The sequence below is a fragment of the Lupinus angustifolius genome, chromosome LG03 (assembly GCF_001865875.1).
Source record: "Lupinus angustifolius cultivar Tanjil chromosome LG03, LupAngTanjil_v1.0, whole genome shotgun sequence".
Classification (NCBI taxonomy): Eukaryota; Viridiplantae; Streptophyta; class Magnoliopsida; order Fabales; family Fabaceae; genus Lupinus; species Lupinus angustifolius.
The window spans coordinates 13,843,163-13,858,885 of NC_032011.1; the positions used below are offsets into that span (position 1 = coordinate 13,843,163).

The 15,723-nt window shown below is 31.9% G+C and overlaps 2 protein-coding genes across 2 annotated transcripts; both read left to right on the forward strand.

Annotated features, from left to right (window-relative positions):
• On the forward strand, positions 1,311 to 3,281 carry LOC109343437 (adenine/guanine permease AZG1-like). The gene has a single exon (XM_019581710.1). It carries the CDS (start codon positions 1,373 to 1,375, stop codon positions 3,155 to 3,157), a length of 1,785 nt encoding a protein of 594 aa, XP_019437255.1. The 5' UTR covers positions 1,311 to 1,372; the 3' UTR covers positions 3,158 to 3,281.
• On the forward strand, positions 9,974 to 14,398 carry LOC109343438 (uncharacterized membrane protein At1g06890-like). Its single transcript, XM_019581712.1, has 8 exons — positions 9,974 to 10,264; positions 10,414 to 10,548; positions 11,581 to 11,765; positions 11,851 to 11,918; positions 12,215 to 12,347; positions 12,890 to 13,051; positions 13,137 to 13,409; positions 14,018 to 14,398. The coding sequence occupies exons 2-8, from the start codon at positions 10,428 to 10,430 to the stop codon at positions 14,123 to 14,125; spliced, it is 1,050 nt and encodes a 349-aa protein (XP_019437257.1). The 5' UTR covers positions 9,974 to 10,264; positions 10,414 to 10,427; the 3' UTR covers positions 14,126 to 14,398.

The following is a 15,723-nucleotide window of genomic DNA, read 5'->3' on the forward strand; positions in this document are numbered from 1 at the left end:
AAACCCATACACAAATCTGAAATGCATCGGTCACCTTCATCATGTTAAAACACTTATACCCATAAACAACTCTTTATAATTTATTACTACTAAAAAAGTACTAAGTTTGTACTTTGGAATAATTTATTACTTATTCAACCCATCTATTCAACTAATTTATATTAGAAGTGGCATGATAAAGGTGATATACAACAACATGAGGTTTCACGGTTAGGTTTGGGGATTTTCCTTTTAAATTCTGGTTTCCAATATCTATTTATAATATATATATAAATAAATGTATAATTTTTCATTAGTTTCCTGTTGATTCAATGTAGGATCTTACCTATATTAAACTGAAACTTTAAACTCAGGTAAAATCCAAACCTAGCTATATCTAATTTTCTCAATTAAGTTTAGATTTGGTTCGAACAATTACCTGCATGTTTGATTTTAATTATCATTTCTACCTTGAACATATCTATCCACATCCTATATATATATTTATTTGGTGTATTTTATATTATATTTTTTGCGTGTTTGTGATAATGTTTAATTTAAATGAGATATGTGGTTAATTAATGTGTTGGTAGTGGTTGCTAAGGATCATATGGTTTTTTTTGTAAAAACTAAATAATATTAAAGACAGAACAGGAAGTGAAAATTACACCATGAAATAAGTTATTTTAAGTTTTGGTTTTATATGTACTAGCGTGTCGACCGGCACTCCGTGCCGGTCACACATATTATTATTATTTTTTGATATAGGATGCAATATTTAAACTCAATAGAGAATGAAAATTTAGAAGATAACATGTAGTAGTTAATATGATATACATAAAACTTATGCAAATTTCTCATTTTGTGTGTCTAATAATCATTATATATGTTTGGAAGTTTAAAGTAGTTAATTAATGTGTTGGTGGTTGTTAAATAGGATTATATAGTTTTTTTGTAAAAATCAGATAATGTGAAGGACAAAATAGGAAGTGGAAATTACACCATGTTTTACATTTATATATAGTATTAGCGTGTCGGCAATCACTCCGTGTCTGCCGACCCGCATTTTTTCTTTTTAATATTGAATATTTAATTTTTAGATATTTCATTTTAGATAATTATATCATTTTAGATAAAAATATAAAAATGAATTGTGATATTATTAAAAAATGCATTGATAGTTTAATATATTTAGTGGATGTAACTTCCTTTAACATTCATTTATATTTGTATTGTATGAAAAAATATTATATTAATTATAAGAGAAAATAAGTAAATAAAAATTATGTCATAGGTAGTTATAATATATTTGGATTTTATATATAATATATATATATAGTATAGATATATATAACCAAAACATTAACAACACAAAATCCATTCTAACTATCCAATGGAAATGGAAGCTCCAAGTCCGCCACTTCCACAACACATCTCTCACACCAAGCCCCTCTCTCGTCTCAATTCCTACGTAGCCAAAACCAGAGCAGGCAAATATTTCAAGCTCAACCAACGCAACTCCACCTTCACCACCGAGCTCCGCGCCGGCACCGCCACCTTCCTCACCATGGCCTATATCCTCGCCGTCAACGCCTCCATCCTCACCGACTCCGGCGGCACCTGTTCTATCTCAGACTGTATCCCTCTCTGTTCTGATGCATCAATACCCATCGCAAATTGCACGGGCCCAACACTTCATGTTACCCAACCCGACATATCTTGCAAATTTGATCCGGTTAACCCGGGCTACGCCGCGTGCCTCGAAAAAACCCGCAAGGACTTGATCGTTGCCACCGTCGCGTCTTCACTCATCGGATGTGTCATCATGGGGGCCTTCGCTAACCTCCCTTTGGGCCTGGCACCGGGCATGGGCACTAACGCTTATTTCGCTTACACCGTCGTGGGCTTTCACGGTTCCGGCAACGTTTCCTACCAGAGCGCTCTCGCTGCTGTTTTTATCGAAGGGTTATTCTTTTTGCTCATTTCCGCGGTTGGGTTTCGGGCCAAGCTCGCTAAGCTTATACCGAAGCCCGTGAGGGTCAGCTCCTCTGCCGGAATTGGGCTTTTTCTGGCGTTCATCGGGCTTCAGAATAACCAAGGAATCGGGCTCGTAGGGTATAGTTCATCTACTTTACTTACACTGGCGGGCTGCCCAAGCTCGTCACGGGCTTCGCTCGCTCCTGTTATAACGGCAGTTAACGGCACCGTCAATTTGCTTCCAGGTGGAACTGTATCAGGTGATATTTTCTGCGTCCGTGATAGAATGGAAAGCCCGACGCTCTGGCTGGGGCTTGTGGGCTTTATTATAATTGCTTACTGCTTAGTGAAAAACGTCAAGGGTGCTATGATCTACGGGATTGTATTCGTAACAGCCGTTTCGTGGTTCCGGAACACTAAAGTGACGGTGTTTCCGAACACCGACGCCGGTGACTCAGCACACGAGTATTTCAAAAAAGTCGTGGATGTTCACACGATAAAAAGCACTGCCGGTGCTTTAAGTTTCAAAAAAATCGGGACTGGGCATTTTTGGGAAGCTTTGGTTACGTTTTTGTACGTTGATATTTTAGACACGACGGGGACGTTGTATTCAATGGCGAGATTTGCTGGTTTCGCGGACGAAAAAGGAGATTTCGAGGGCCAATATTTTGCCTTCATGTCAGATGCCACGTCAATAGTTGTGGGGTCATTACTTGGGACATCCCCGGTGACAGCTTTTATAGAGTCATCAACGGGGATAAGAGAAGGTGGACGGACAGGAATAACAGCTTTAACCGTAGCAATGTATTTTTTATTAGCCTTCTTTTTCACGCCGTTACTAGCCTCGATACCCGCATGGGCGGTTGGGCCGCCGTTGATATTGGTGGGGGTGTTGATGATGAGATCAGTGGTGGAGATTGATTGGGAAGATATGAGGCAAGCCATACCAGCATTTGTGACACTTTTATTAACACCTTTGACTTATTCTATTGCTTATGGTCTTATTGGTGGAATTGGGACTTATATTGTGTTGAACCTATGGGATTGGGTGTGTGATTTTTTGGGTCACTATAGGGTTGTGGGAACAACTAGGGGGGTACCTAATGGTTCCCACGATGTTGGGGTCATTGGGGTGGCACTTCAACATCAAGAACCCCCACCACAAAGTGAACCAGTTAAAGCACTACAAGTTAAAGTTTAAGTACATGGGTAGTTAGTCCTATTTGTAATAATGTGGTCTTTTCTTATTCATACATCAATTTCACAAAAGTTGGATTTTTATGCACAATGTGAATACATGCCCTTGTTGCTTTTATTCTTGTCTATATTACGGTTGGGTTGATTTTTTATTGTTAAAGATGAAAGACAAATAAATCAGAAAGTTGGATGGAGTTGGAAACTTTGAATTCAAACATGTCTCAATCATTTCCCCATCATAGTTTGAAAATGTTTTACTTATTATTGTAGTTCCAAGTTTTGTGCCGCGGATGATTCGGGTGTTGCATCATAGGTTTCCTTAATATCCTCCAAATCCTCCTTATTTTATTTTAGCTATGATCTTTTTCTATTATCATGTTTCTTCCAATAACAGAGATTAGGAAATTAATGAATATGATAATTCTTTGGATATTCTGGTCAGAAATTTCCAACTACCTTTTTTTTTCTGCAACCAAGGTTATATATAAGTAATCAACCTTTTTTTTAGGATATGTGGTTGGTCTTCCAACTAAGTTTTATATACCATAGTTATTATTATAATCTTATTGTCATTTAAATCATTAATTGTCTCCAATATTAGATATATTCAAGACTTTTAATATGAAGAAACCGAGAAAAATAAAACAATAAATGTTAGATAAAAATATAAAATAACTTGTAAAACAAACTATGAAAACTTTGAAGAATATGTCCTATATGAAGGATTAGAGGAAGTACAAAATGATTAAAAAATCTTATATTGTAAGTATATCTCTTTGTTGCAGAAGTTCAATGGAATTGATAATTGTTGGTGAATTTTGATATAGATATTCCATAAAATCGAAAAGTGTTATGATAATGGCGAGCTATGCAACATATTCTATTAAATGGTTGTAGGATAAGTCGTGCTACAAGTTTACAAAGTTAAATTCATGGTAACATCATAAAGGATATTCATAAAGACTTATGCTAATTAAATGAGGAGCAAACTCTCCTATGAAGGAGCTCATAAAGAGAGTTAGAGATTGAATAATACAAAATTGAATATTCGTAATTTATGTTAATTCTTCATGAAACTGGATATTTATCTATTTCAATCAAGATTGTTATGATACTTGCAATATATGTTATTATTCTCATATTATCTAATATTGGTATGAAGGAGAATATCAATATTATACATTGGACTGAAATTATTTGTTATGACTTACAATCAATTAGAAGCACATTATAGCCATTAAATTCATGAGTGTGTTAGATTTTATAATTTTTTCTCTAATAATATTTTGGTATTTCTTTAACGATCCCCGGTCATAATTGGTTGAACATTACTATTCTATTTTTTCTCTATCATTTATTTGATCGATTGTAGTGAAAGCTTGCAATGAGAGCTTTCGCTCCACAAAAACCTATTTTTTCTACTTTTTTTTAATTAAATATGCTTGTGGTGGAGAGCATATAGAACCAGTGTAACGTGGAGTGACAAGAATTTTATTCCTTTTTCTTTCATATCACCTATCATTTTCTCTCTCTCTAACTCTATCCTCCTCAAGTTGATAACCTCACTGAAATACCTAGCTATTGGATAACTATGACTGAAAGAAAAACTAAAAAGAAATAATTAAAAGAAAAAGATCCATGATGTGATTGTGTATACAATACATATAGTTACAACTTACAAGGGACATAATAGAGTTACGTTCCTGAATGACCACAGAACCTTATTCAGAAATTTTGAACCATTTGGGGCAGATTGAGAGAATATGGTTTTGCTAATATTGTTTCAACTAACAAGGACATTCTCCAATATTTGAGAGATGATTCTTGTTTATCCTTTTACTATCAATATAAAAAGTATTATTTCTTTATAAATAAAATAATAAAAATATCATTTTTTTTTGTATCACTTATCTATCTAATACTCGAAAAATCTTATTTCATCCATGTTTTTGTAGTTCACCAATAATAATCTGATAAGAGTAGACAGTTGCTAGTGGGGAATTAATATAGCTAAAATGGACCACCCACGTGTATGGGACCTCTCCTCTCATTAAGCAAACAAAAAACTTACTTTTCCTTAAAATCAGAAAAGTTTAACAATTAAATACGTACCAAAGGTACAAGGACAGCATGATTCTACTTGATTAAGAGATTCATTGGCTTCAAAACTTCTATCTTCATCTCACTATTAATTTTGGCTAATTAGTTTGTTATTCTATTTGATGATTGATCGCTGAATGTTGGAAATTGATTGGGAGAACATATTCTTAAATCTTAATGAATACTAATTGTTTAGTTGCATCTGAGACATGGTTATGTGTCAAATTCTTAGTAGCCAAAAAAATGCCTACCTCTTCGCACTTTTCCCTCTTCTAATGGGATTCTGATCAGAACTTGAAAATCAATCACCACTCTTGAATAAACAGACAAGTGATTGTCATAAATGGCAAGAACCCACCAAACTCCACCTACCCTTGGACAAATGAGTATTAGGATAAATATTGTTTCATCAGAATGACAAGACCGGTTAATACTAGCATGCCGCTAAGAACTAATCTAATAATCCACGCATAAGATTTGGTCTATACAATTATCGATCATACTCAAAAAGTGATATAGTTAATTGAAGGATGAAAGTAATACCATATGGTCAAATCAATACCTGTTATATCGAAGAATGCCACTTGAGGACTATAAGTTCACATTCTTCTTATGACAAATGTAATCCAAATACGTCATATTGTTAGTAGGGTGGACCTTGACATTTTATTAGTCATTTATGTAAAAAAATAATGGCACTTATTTTATCATAAGAAAATAAATGAAATTTATGTATGAAAATTTAAACAAAAATGAGAATTTAAAACAAAATCATGATGGGAAAGTGAGTACTCATTATTTTGTAAAAAATAATCTAAAAATATTTATACTAACGTTTCAAAAAAAGCTCATGGAAATCATAAAAGCATGTCATATTTTTTTTTGTTGGTCACATTTTTAATACCTTGAATGATCTCATTCTTTGTTTATCCAGTCTAGGGCGATCTCTCAGGTTAATTTATATCAATTATGATTATATAATACAATTATCTATAAGATACTGAACAAACTCGTACATAAAATAATAAATACAAGAGTGGGTGAGATTTTTTTATATAAGAATATAAACTATGAAAATGAAAATTAGTTGTGTAAATAACATTATTTGGTCCCAAGGTGTCATCGTATCATTTGCAATGAGGATACCACTCCTTGGAGTGTGATTCACTACATCTGAATATATATACATGAAGCCACCGATTAGAGAATAGTAAGTATTCTCACTTTACTTATCTGTCTGAAGCATAAACTTATACTAATTTAAGCATTAAAATCTCTTTTCAAATATTCAATTAAGATGGTCTAAGACTAGCTATTACCCGGAATCAATATAATGAAACCGATCCTCATGAAAATTTTCCTAATCAATCCTCTTGGAAGTTTTTCTAACCAATCCTCTTACAAAATCTCCTAACTATTAAAGATAGAAATCTTTAAATATTTTTATATTTTGAAAAGAGTAGGATAGCCAAGAAAAAAAATGGAAAAAAAACATTTTGTTAAAAGATGTGTAAATATTATTACACACTATAATAGTCCACGCATTTTTTTAGAAATTATTGTTTAGGTTTGTCAGTTTATGTAGAATAAACCAAAAATATGATTATGACAAATCGTCATTTCATATTAATTAGTATACAAATATCTAGGAAAATCAAATTCTTTCTTTTTAAAATGCTGACGTGTAATCACAGATTGTGCATATTATCCATGAGAAATTATTGGTACGCATAGGCTCAGGTATCTGTCAACATAAGATAACCCTACCTGCTGTAGTAGTCAACATTGCTGCCATCTCTTTGTTTTGCTTCAGAAATCTCTATGCAGATAAAGAGTTTTCTTTTCTAAAATGAGGAGAAAGTGTTGTGGAAGAGCGACTATATATATATTTGCTAGAATACTTTTATTTTGTTTACATCTTAATAATGTTTTTAGGGACCTAATTCTTTTGTACATCTCTTCAAATTTACTCTATTTCTTATAATTTTTTCTCTATCCAAAACCTTTCTTTTTATCTTCACTCCTTTCACTTCTAAACCAAAGGTAGCACTTAGCTATAGCACAATGATAATAAAACAATTGAGATCTTGAATATCATAATTGTCACGTATAATAAAACAAAAATACAAATGCATACATAAATTCATGTTTTTAGATTTTTTGTGTAATGATCTTCCTCAACCAAATCCTAAATTATGCAAAGGACCTTTCGTTTTCTCTCTTATGGGAGAAGGAACAATTGTTTGTGATTTGGTCGGTCGGAAATCATAATTATTCATAATGTGTTAACATGTAAGTTCACATTATCTCATATGGGTCAACCATTTGTGTATCTATTCATTAAACTCATATTAGCTATCAAAATTAGAAGTCGTATGATCTGTCAAAATTAGATCACATGTTTTATAAACCTCTCAACAACGTGATATAATTATATTAAATATATGATGTCTAATTATAAATTATGAAATTCTAATAAGTTCTCCTTAAGCTTCATATTTTTCAGAAACAATTATATAATTTGTTCTTTAGGCATGCATTTTATATAATTATAATAGTTACATGCTACATGGTTCACACCACTTAAGTCCGATTTCGAGTACCATTACAATAATTGAATTAAATATTATAAATAACTATTAAGATTTTATTATCTCACACACATTTTATTTGTTGATTATTCTAAATAGATTAAATAAGATTATATTACACTATGTGAACATTCTAATCTTCTTCTTTAAGTATGTAGTAAATTAGACAAATTTTACAACACATTTGAACTAATAAGACACATATTAATTCTACAACACATATGTGTTCAAGACTCATCTCTATTCAAGACCCATGTTAATTCAAGTTAAGATATTTCCGAAGCTCAATTAATATCTATGTTCAGGAAGCTTATTTTGAAAATATGCTTTTATTGTGAATAATTAATGTCATCAATAAAAAAGAATGAAGGGTCAACTAAATTTAATTAACAAGGAATAAAAAGATCTCTAAAGACACAATTTGAATAAAAGAAACAGAAACAATTATGAAGTGGAAAAACTCATTCGGTCCACCTAAATTTTGCAAAAGAAAAAATGTACTTTATTACTACAAATGGAATTGATCCATACAAATTACAAAATAAACATATTGATCATCGTTGTTTGAGATTATCATATTCTCTAATAAGAAAGCTTCAACAACTATCAAATATTAAATGAATGAAACATTAATGACATGACGATATCACAAGAAAAAATCAAGTTAAAGAGGAATCAAAGTCTTAATGAATATTTATTTCAAGAAAAACTTTGGTACAACTTAAACAGGTATGGTAATAATTGTTAGATCAGCTGTATAGGAAGAGAGAAGGGAGAGGAGAAGAAAAAGAGAGAAGGGAGAGAAATGCAATATGGAATTAATGAAAGAGATAAGGCCAAAAAGCTAATACATATAGGAAGCTAGGAAAATACAAAAAATAAGACTACCCTTTACTAATAACTAAAATACATTTAACAACAATAACATTATTTGTCTCATCTATAATTAATAGTCAAGACCAAAAGAGCATCAAAGAATATCCAATAATATGCATACACAAAATTTGAATATAATTTATTTCAACTGTTTTGTTTATATTATATTTAATAGCACCAAATTATATTGAAAATTTGTGTTTAACCATTTGCTATTAAATTTATACTCTTTGTTTTCTATATTTATTTCACTCTTTAAAGCGTGTTTGGAAGATTTACAAAGTTATAATATTTCTTTTAATACAAACCAATTCGAGCATGGAAATGCGAGTTGATGTGCAAATAATATTTTTTATTTAATCAATGTTAAATATAATGAAATATTAGTGTTGCCAAGAAATTGAAGTAACCTACGGTTTTGAGTGAATAAGCATTAAAATATGTTTCAATTATCTATCTCTAAACTTCTTTTTAACTTTTTATAATTGTTTTTTAATTTAAGGAGTTTTGATTATGTGTTAACAACAAATTCTTTTCTCAAACCTTATTTAAGTCTCTCTTTTTGAGGAAATATTTGCCTAAAAATTATTGTGAAAAAGCAGACAAGTAAATTGTCTCAACTATTTTGTGATATATTTTTAAAAAATGTCTTAAAGTTTATTTTGAACTGGAAAGCACAATTCAACCTATCTTAGGTTACTTTTGATTATTTTAATAATAACATTTTATATTCACCACTTTATTATAATGTATTTATTATAATTTTTTTTTGGTATCTTTTAATGTTTTAAATTGTTCATCTTATTCCAAAGTTTTTGATATTTTAGAAATCTAATACATATTTATATTCTATTTTCTAATTATCCATTATTTATTGCTTTTCTTTTTTACCATATATTACTTCATTCCTTTTTAATTCAATTTGTAATATTATATTCAACTTTTATAACATTTATTAATTTGTTATACAATAAACATCAATTTTTTGAAATAGACATAATATAATTTAAGGAATATAACCGAAGGAATATGAATTTAATGAAAAAACCATTAAAATTGGGGAAGAGATCCACATATTCTAGAAATAAGTTAAAAAAATTACTTTATATCTTATTTATTTTGTGAAAATGTGATAGATCAAATATATTAGTTAATTTAAAATAGCAATTCAAATTATATAAATCATTTTTCGTATAATATATAAGTAAGATGGTAAGTTATCCTCCCTCTCAAAACAATATCCAAATAACTTAAATTGGGTGGGGTTGATGGGCGACCATAATTTATTACCATGCTACCATAATTCGAATGTTTCCTTTACTGGTTGTTCATGGCATATGTATCACAACACGACGGTGCTTCTTTTTATCACAATTCATGCCTTTCTTCTCTTTAACCCAATCATTGTTAGGTTCCATTTCAATTTCTCACTCCTTTTCTACCTTCTCGATCTAAATATCCTTTCTTTTCTTCTAATTCATAAACCCCATTTACTCAACTTTCACTCTCACTCATCAGTTTTATCCCTCTTCTCTGTCTTTTGGGTAAAGTTTCATTTTTTATTTCTGGGTTTGGCTTATTCTTCTCTTATCATACTTTTCAGTGTATTGTTATTGTAATTTCTCTGTTTTTTCATTCATTTTCTGACTTGTTCGAAATTGGGTCTTTTGCTGTTGGGTTTTTCATTTTTCAGGTGTTGGATCAAAGATGGGTGAGGGAGAAAGTTTTCAACTTGGAACTATTGGAGCGTTGACTCTATCTGTGGTTTCATCTGTGTCCATTGTGATTTGTAATAAGGCACTGATGAGTTCACTGCATTTTATTTTTGGTATGCTTTCAAACAAATTTGTTCCTCTATCTATTTTTGCAAAAGTTATGTCCTTTTTCTTTTCTACTTTTTTGTATTTTGTCTGTTTCATTTATTTTGTTTTGTACTTGTGTACTTAAATTTAATAACATAATTGTTCTATTAGGGTTTATAGAGCTTACCTTGTGTTGTGTGATTCATCATTGCTTTTAGAATTGAATATTTTGAAACCCCCTCCTTCTTTTCCCTTTTGCATCTTTTGTTTGAACTTGGAAGTTGCTCCATTGTCCTTTCTGCTATGCCAAATCTGATTAAGTGCACTATTCAGTTTTGTTTGAACTTGGAAGTTTTTGAATCAATATCACTTTATACTTGCTTGGTACAAAAATAACATGAGCATTTAGGAGTATCATTTTCTACATGAAATGTGTTTTGTCTTCGTTCTTGATGAACAATCATTATCGACAGCTTGCCCCTGGTCCAAGTAGAAGTATTAATTGGTGGTTGGATTTTTCTATCAAAACTTTAATTGGATATTAGATTTGCCATGTTTTATGATTTATCGTTTGCTTTTGTGTTTGGATTTTTGTTTTCATAGTCACTGTTCATCAGAATGCTCTTCAGTCTGTCAGTATATCCTTTTTTCTAAGTTAATTATTGGTTCTGCGGAAGTATAAATCAATGTCTTATTCACTACTTAGTTAAGGATTTTTCGCCTCCTTCCCTAGATCAATACAGCCAATGAATAATGTGAAATTGTGAATGCTATATAGGTTACCTCAGCCAGTTCAGTTATTGTAAGTGGCTGAAGGTTAAACATAAGATAAATCAGTAGACAGCTCATAGCATTATTCACAAATTTATTTTCTAATTTTTAGTCCTATTCGTGAGGAGGGTAGTTAGGTAAATTCACCATCTCAGAAGTGTGGTGTTTGCTGATGTTTTGGGTTATTTCCTTGGTATTTTCAAATTGGAGGAGCTTTCTGTTTACATTCAAGCGTGCTTTAGTGAGATTTACAAGTTTGTTAAACATTTTCTTTTGTACTCATGCAGCTACAACTTTGACAAGCTGGCATCTGCTTGTCACATTTTGTTCCCTTCATGTGGCACTCAAAATGAGATTCTTTGAGCACAAACCTTTTGAGCAGAAAGCTGTTATGGGATTCGGGATTTTAAACGGAATCTCAATTGGACTTTTAAATTTGTGCCTGGGGTTTAATTCTGTTGGATTCTATCAGGTATGGTTGTTTGATATGGATCTGTCTTTCTCACGAGTTAATTCCATTATTGCTGACTCTGAATGTCAATATTATATATATTCAGATGACTAAGCTGGCGATCATTCCTTGTACTGTAATGTTGGAGACCCTTTTTCTCGAGAAGAGATTCAGGTTCCATTTAGCTTCCTATCAATACTATGATTTTTATGACTGGATGTCAATATATACTTCAAATATCCTATCGCAAATTTTTTTAAAGGTCAATGAAAGATTTGTTTCATTTTCATACATGTATGTGCTTTCCGCTTCTTATTTATGATTTTTCCTGTCTCTCTCTCTCTGGCTCATTGCTTTGATATGAACTATCAGTATATCTAATAGTTGTGCTTTCTTTTACTGTCTGAGTGTAGCTGCCGATACCATAAAATTTAAACTATGTTAGTGTTCTCTTTTCATTGTCATTGCAGTAAAAGGATTCAATTTGCCCTAGGTATCCTCCTTCTTGGTGTTGGGATAGCAACTATCACTGATTTGCAGCTCAATGCTCTGGGGTCGCTCTTATCTTTGCTAGCAGTGATTACAACATGTGTTGCTCAGATTGTATCCTTAAAACTATTTCCATTTCTATTTGCAACTATAATTTTTTAGCATGAATGTGAGATAGCTTTGTGATAAATTGAATAGTACAATATATCCCGGGACTACAAACTTTGAACCTGTTCCACTGACATAGATTATATGAAATATTTCTAAACCACAAAATGTTTCGTGAAGATGATATGGCTGGTAAGTGCTAACTATTGGGAAGAAATGTTATATAATGTTTTCCTTTTGGCACATGGACAATAACCTTCTGCTCTGGGGTACATGGGCTAGTTGAGGAACTACGTTGTTGCTTATTTTCTACTTTTTAGGTTCTCTGAAGTAAAATCTGCGAGTCTTTACATGCTTAACATACATTTTAGCCTGGAAGCGTCTTTAAGCGAGTGAGATTCTCCTTTATGCCATTTGAAGATAATTTGAAGAAATATATATTTTTATTGCAAATGAAAACTTTAGAATGATGGTTGTCTGATTTTTTCCTTCCTGGGTGATCGACTTCTTTTGCTTTGGGTTTATTGTCCTTAATTAGCTACTTTCAGATGACAAATACTATTCAGAAGAAGTTTAAGGTTTCATCCACCCAGCTTCTGTATCAATCATGTCCATACCAATCAGGAACCCTGTTAATCTGTGGTCCATTTCTGGATAAGTTTTTGACCAACCAAAATGTATTTGCATTCAAGTATACAACGCAAGTCACGGTGAGTGTGAAAATTCTTCTTCAGCTTTTTTTCACTCTAACTCTTTTTGGTTTTAATGTGTTCGCAATTGTTTCGTGCATTGCAGTTTTTCATTATTCTTTCTTGCCTTATCTCCATCTCTGTCAACTTCAGTACGTTTCTTGTTATTGGAAAGACATCGCCAGTCACCTATCAGGTTCTTGGACACCTGAAGACATGCCTTGTATTGGCATTCGGTTATAGTTTACTTCAAGATCCATTCAGCTGGAGAAACATACTCGGTATTTTGATAGCCATGATCGGGATGATTCTATATTCTTACTATTGCAATCTTGAGAATCAGCAAAAGGCTGTTGAAGCTGCAGCACAAGAATCTCAGGTTTGTTTTTATCCAACTAAGAGCATGTTTGATGCACATAAACAGCTTTTAAAAAAAAATTGTGTAGGTATAATGTAGCATGTTCAAAAAACCTAATTAAATTCCAAAAAAATGATTTTTATAGAGATGCGAGAAGTTTGAAGCTTATTTAAAAAGTTGTTAGATTATGTTGAAACCAATAATATTTTTCCCAATTCATCTTTGTTAACGGTAAGGTTGTTGCTTAGTGACCATGAGGTTAAGGTTTCAAATCCTAGAAACAGCCTCTCCACTTGTGGTAAGGCTGCATATATCTACCACTCCCCAGATCCCACTGAGTGGGAGCGTCGTGCACTGGGCCGTCCATTTTTTTCATCCTTGCCAAACTAACTATACAATGTATAACAGTGATTTTTTTACACAATCCAAACAAAGTGGCTATCTTAAAATTGTTTTCCAGCAAACATATCTAAACATAAAATTGATTCTATTATCACCATCATCCATGAAACCCATTTTAGTAATAGCTAATTTAAACACATGCGAACTTTGCATATCTGGAATCTTTGCATTGGCACCTTATTTACATAACAACATTCTATGACCTCGTTGTATCTAAATGTTTCTAGGCAAGGGAAGATGAATCTGATCCTCTCATTAATGTGGAAATCGGAAGTACCGTTGCGACTGATACTGTAGGACAAAAGCTCCAAACATGGAACAAAGACAAAGACTAGTAATGTGCTTATAGGTTTTGTTTAAACATTGTGAATAACAGTTATATAAATGGTAATGCCCATAATCTGTGGAATTTGGAATTTCTGCAAGAGTATGTCTTTGTTGTTTTTCCAAGTAGCATTACTTTGGCAAGAAGATATATTAATGAGGAACAAGTACATGGTCATGTGGAAATTCTATTGGCCACTAAATATGGCTCAATAGTAGTAGCAGACATTTCCTGGTGATGTTTTCACATCATGTTACATTTTATATAGATATTCAAACTTTTTTTTTTCTGCCTTTAATAACATACACCAATAGTTATTTCTTCAGGGTTTTTTCTACAAAAAAACCAACCTTATTGCAAGCATGAGGACCACATTGTTTTTAGTCACTGGATTAAAGTTTTGGCTGGTAAAATAGTGTTATTTGTTTCTTCCAAAAATCTAATGATTTGTTTGCAACTTAGTTTTTGGAGGATAATGGAAATAATGGAAAGGTTTGAGAGCCATGAAATACATTTGTGAGATTACTCTAAAACCTATCATTTCTTTCCCTCCAAAACTTATCCTACAAGTTATTTCATAGCTCGAAGTTATCTTATAAGTATATTTCATGATTCTAAAGCTTTTTCCATCCCTCAGCCCACAAGTGTCTTTTGGAAGGGAAAAAAGGGAAATGAAAGACTTGAAAGTTGGATTTTGGAGGAGAAAGAAGGGAAAGATAAAACTTGGTAGTCTTCTCACAAAATATTTTATGGCTCTCAAGCCTTACTTTTCTCTTCCTTTCCCTTCAAAATCCAACTCTTAAACTAACCCTAGGAGGATTTTTTGTTATAATGGTTGAAGTTGACTAAAAGAAACATCCAGTCAACTTATCATACATGAATCAATAATCAATAGAATGTATGTAAGCCAACTTATTATAGATCAATCCGTAATCAGTAGGATGTACTACATACTAATCCCAGCTTAACCCTTGTCTTCTTTTCTGAATAAAATGTCAGTCAAGTTGATTTCATTTACTTGGTTCTTCCGTGATGTATCATATGCTATCTTGTACGAGTGTACATAATATATATTTTACCTAAGTCAGATGTACTACATACTAATCCCAGCTTAACCCTTGTCTTCTTTTCTGAATAAAATGTCAATGGGTTGATTTCATTTACCTGGTTCTGCCGTGATGTATCATATGCTATCTTGTACGAGTGTACATAATATATATTTTACCTAGGGGTGGCAAAATTATCCATAATCCAAAATCCATCCAAACTCATTCAAATTAAATCCATCCAAATCTATCCATTAGAACTAATGGATTTAAATGGATATAATCCAATGGATAGTATTGATAATGGATGGATTCAAATCCATCCATTATATCCAATGGATATCCATTTGGATGGATACTCAATCCATCCAAAAAAATTAAATTAAAAACAATTTTTTTTTCAATTAATTCAGTATTAATATAAAAAATTTCTCTCACCTTTCTAAGAATAATTCCACACACATTATAAAAGTTGAAAATTGCAATTGTGATTTTAAAAAGTGCTTATAAAAAAGTATAAACGATTTCGGTCTTAGTGCTTTACCTCAAATTCTTAATGCAA

What these genes read in the sequence shown, in the direction of transcription:
- LOC109343437 (XM_019581710.1), top strand. Translation starts at nt 1,373, where the DNA reads ATGGAAATGGAAGCTCCAAGTCCGCCACTTCCACAACACATCTCTCAC.
- LOC109343438 (XM_019581712.1), top strand. Translation starts at nt 10,428, where the DNA reads ATGGGTGAGGGAGAAAGTTTTCAACTTGGAACTATTGGAGCGTTGACT. An exon ending in CAACATGTGTTGCTCAGATT is followed by an intron (nt 12,348 to 12,889) that starts GTATCCTTAAAA and finishes AGCTACTTTCAG; the next exon opens with ATGACAAATACTATTCAGAA. An exon ending in AGTATACAACGCAAGTCACG is followed by an intron (nt 13,052 to 13,136) that starts GTGAGTGTGAAA and finishes CGTGCATTGCAG; the next exon opens with TTTTTCATTATTCTTTCTTG.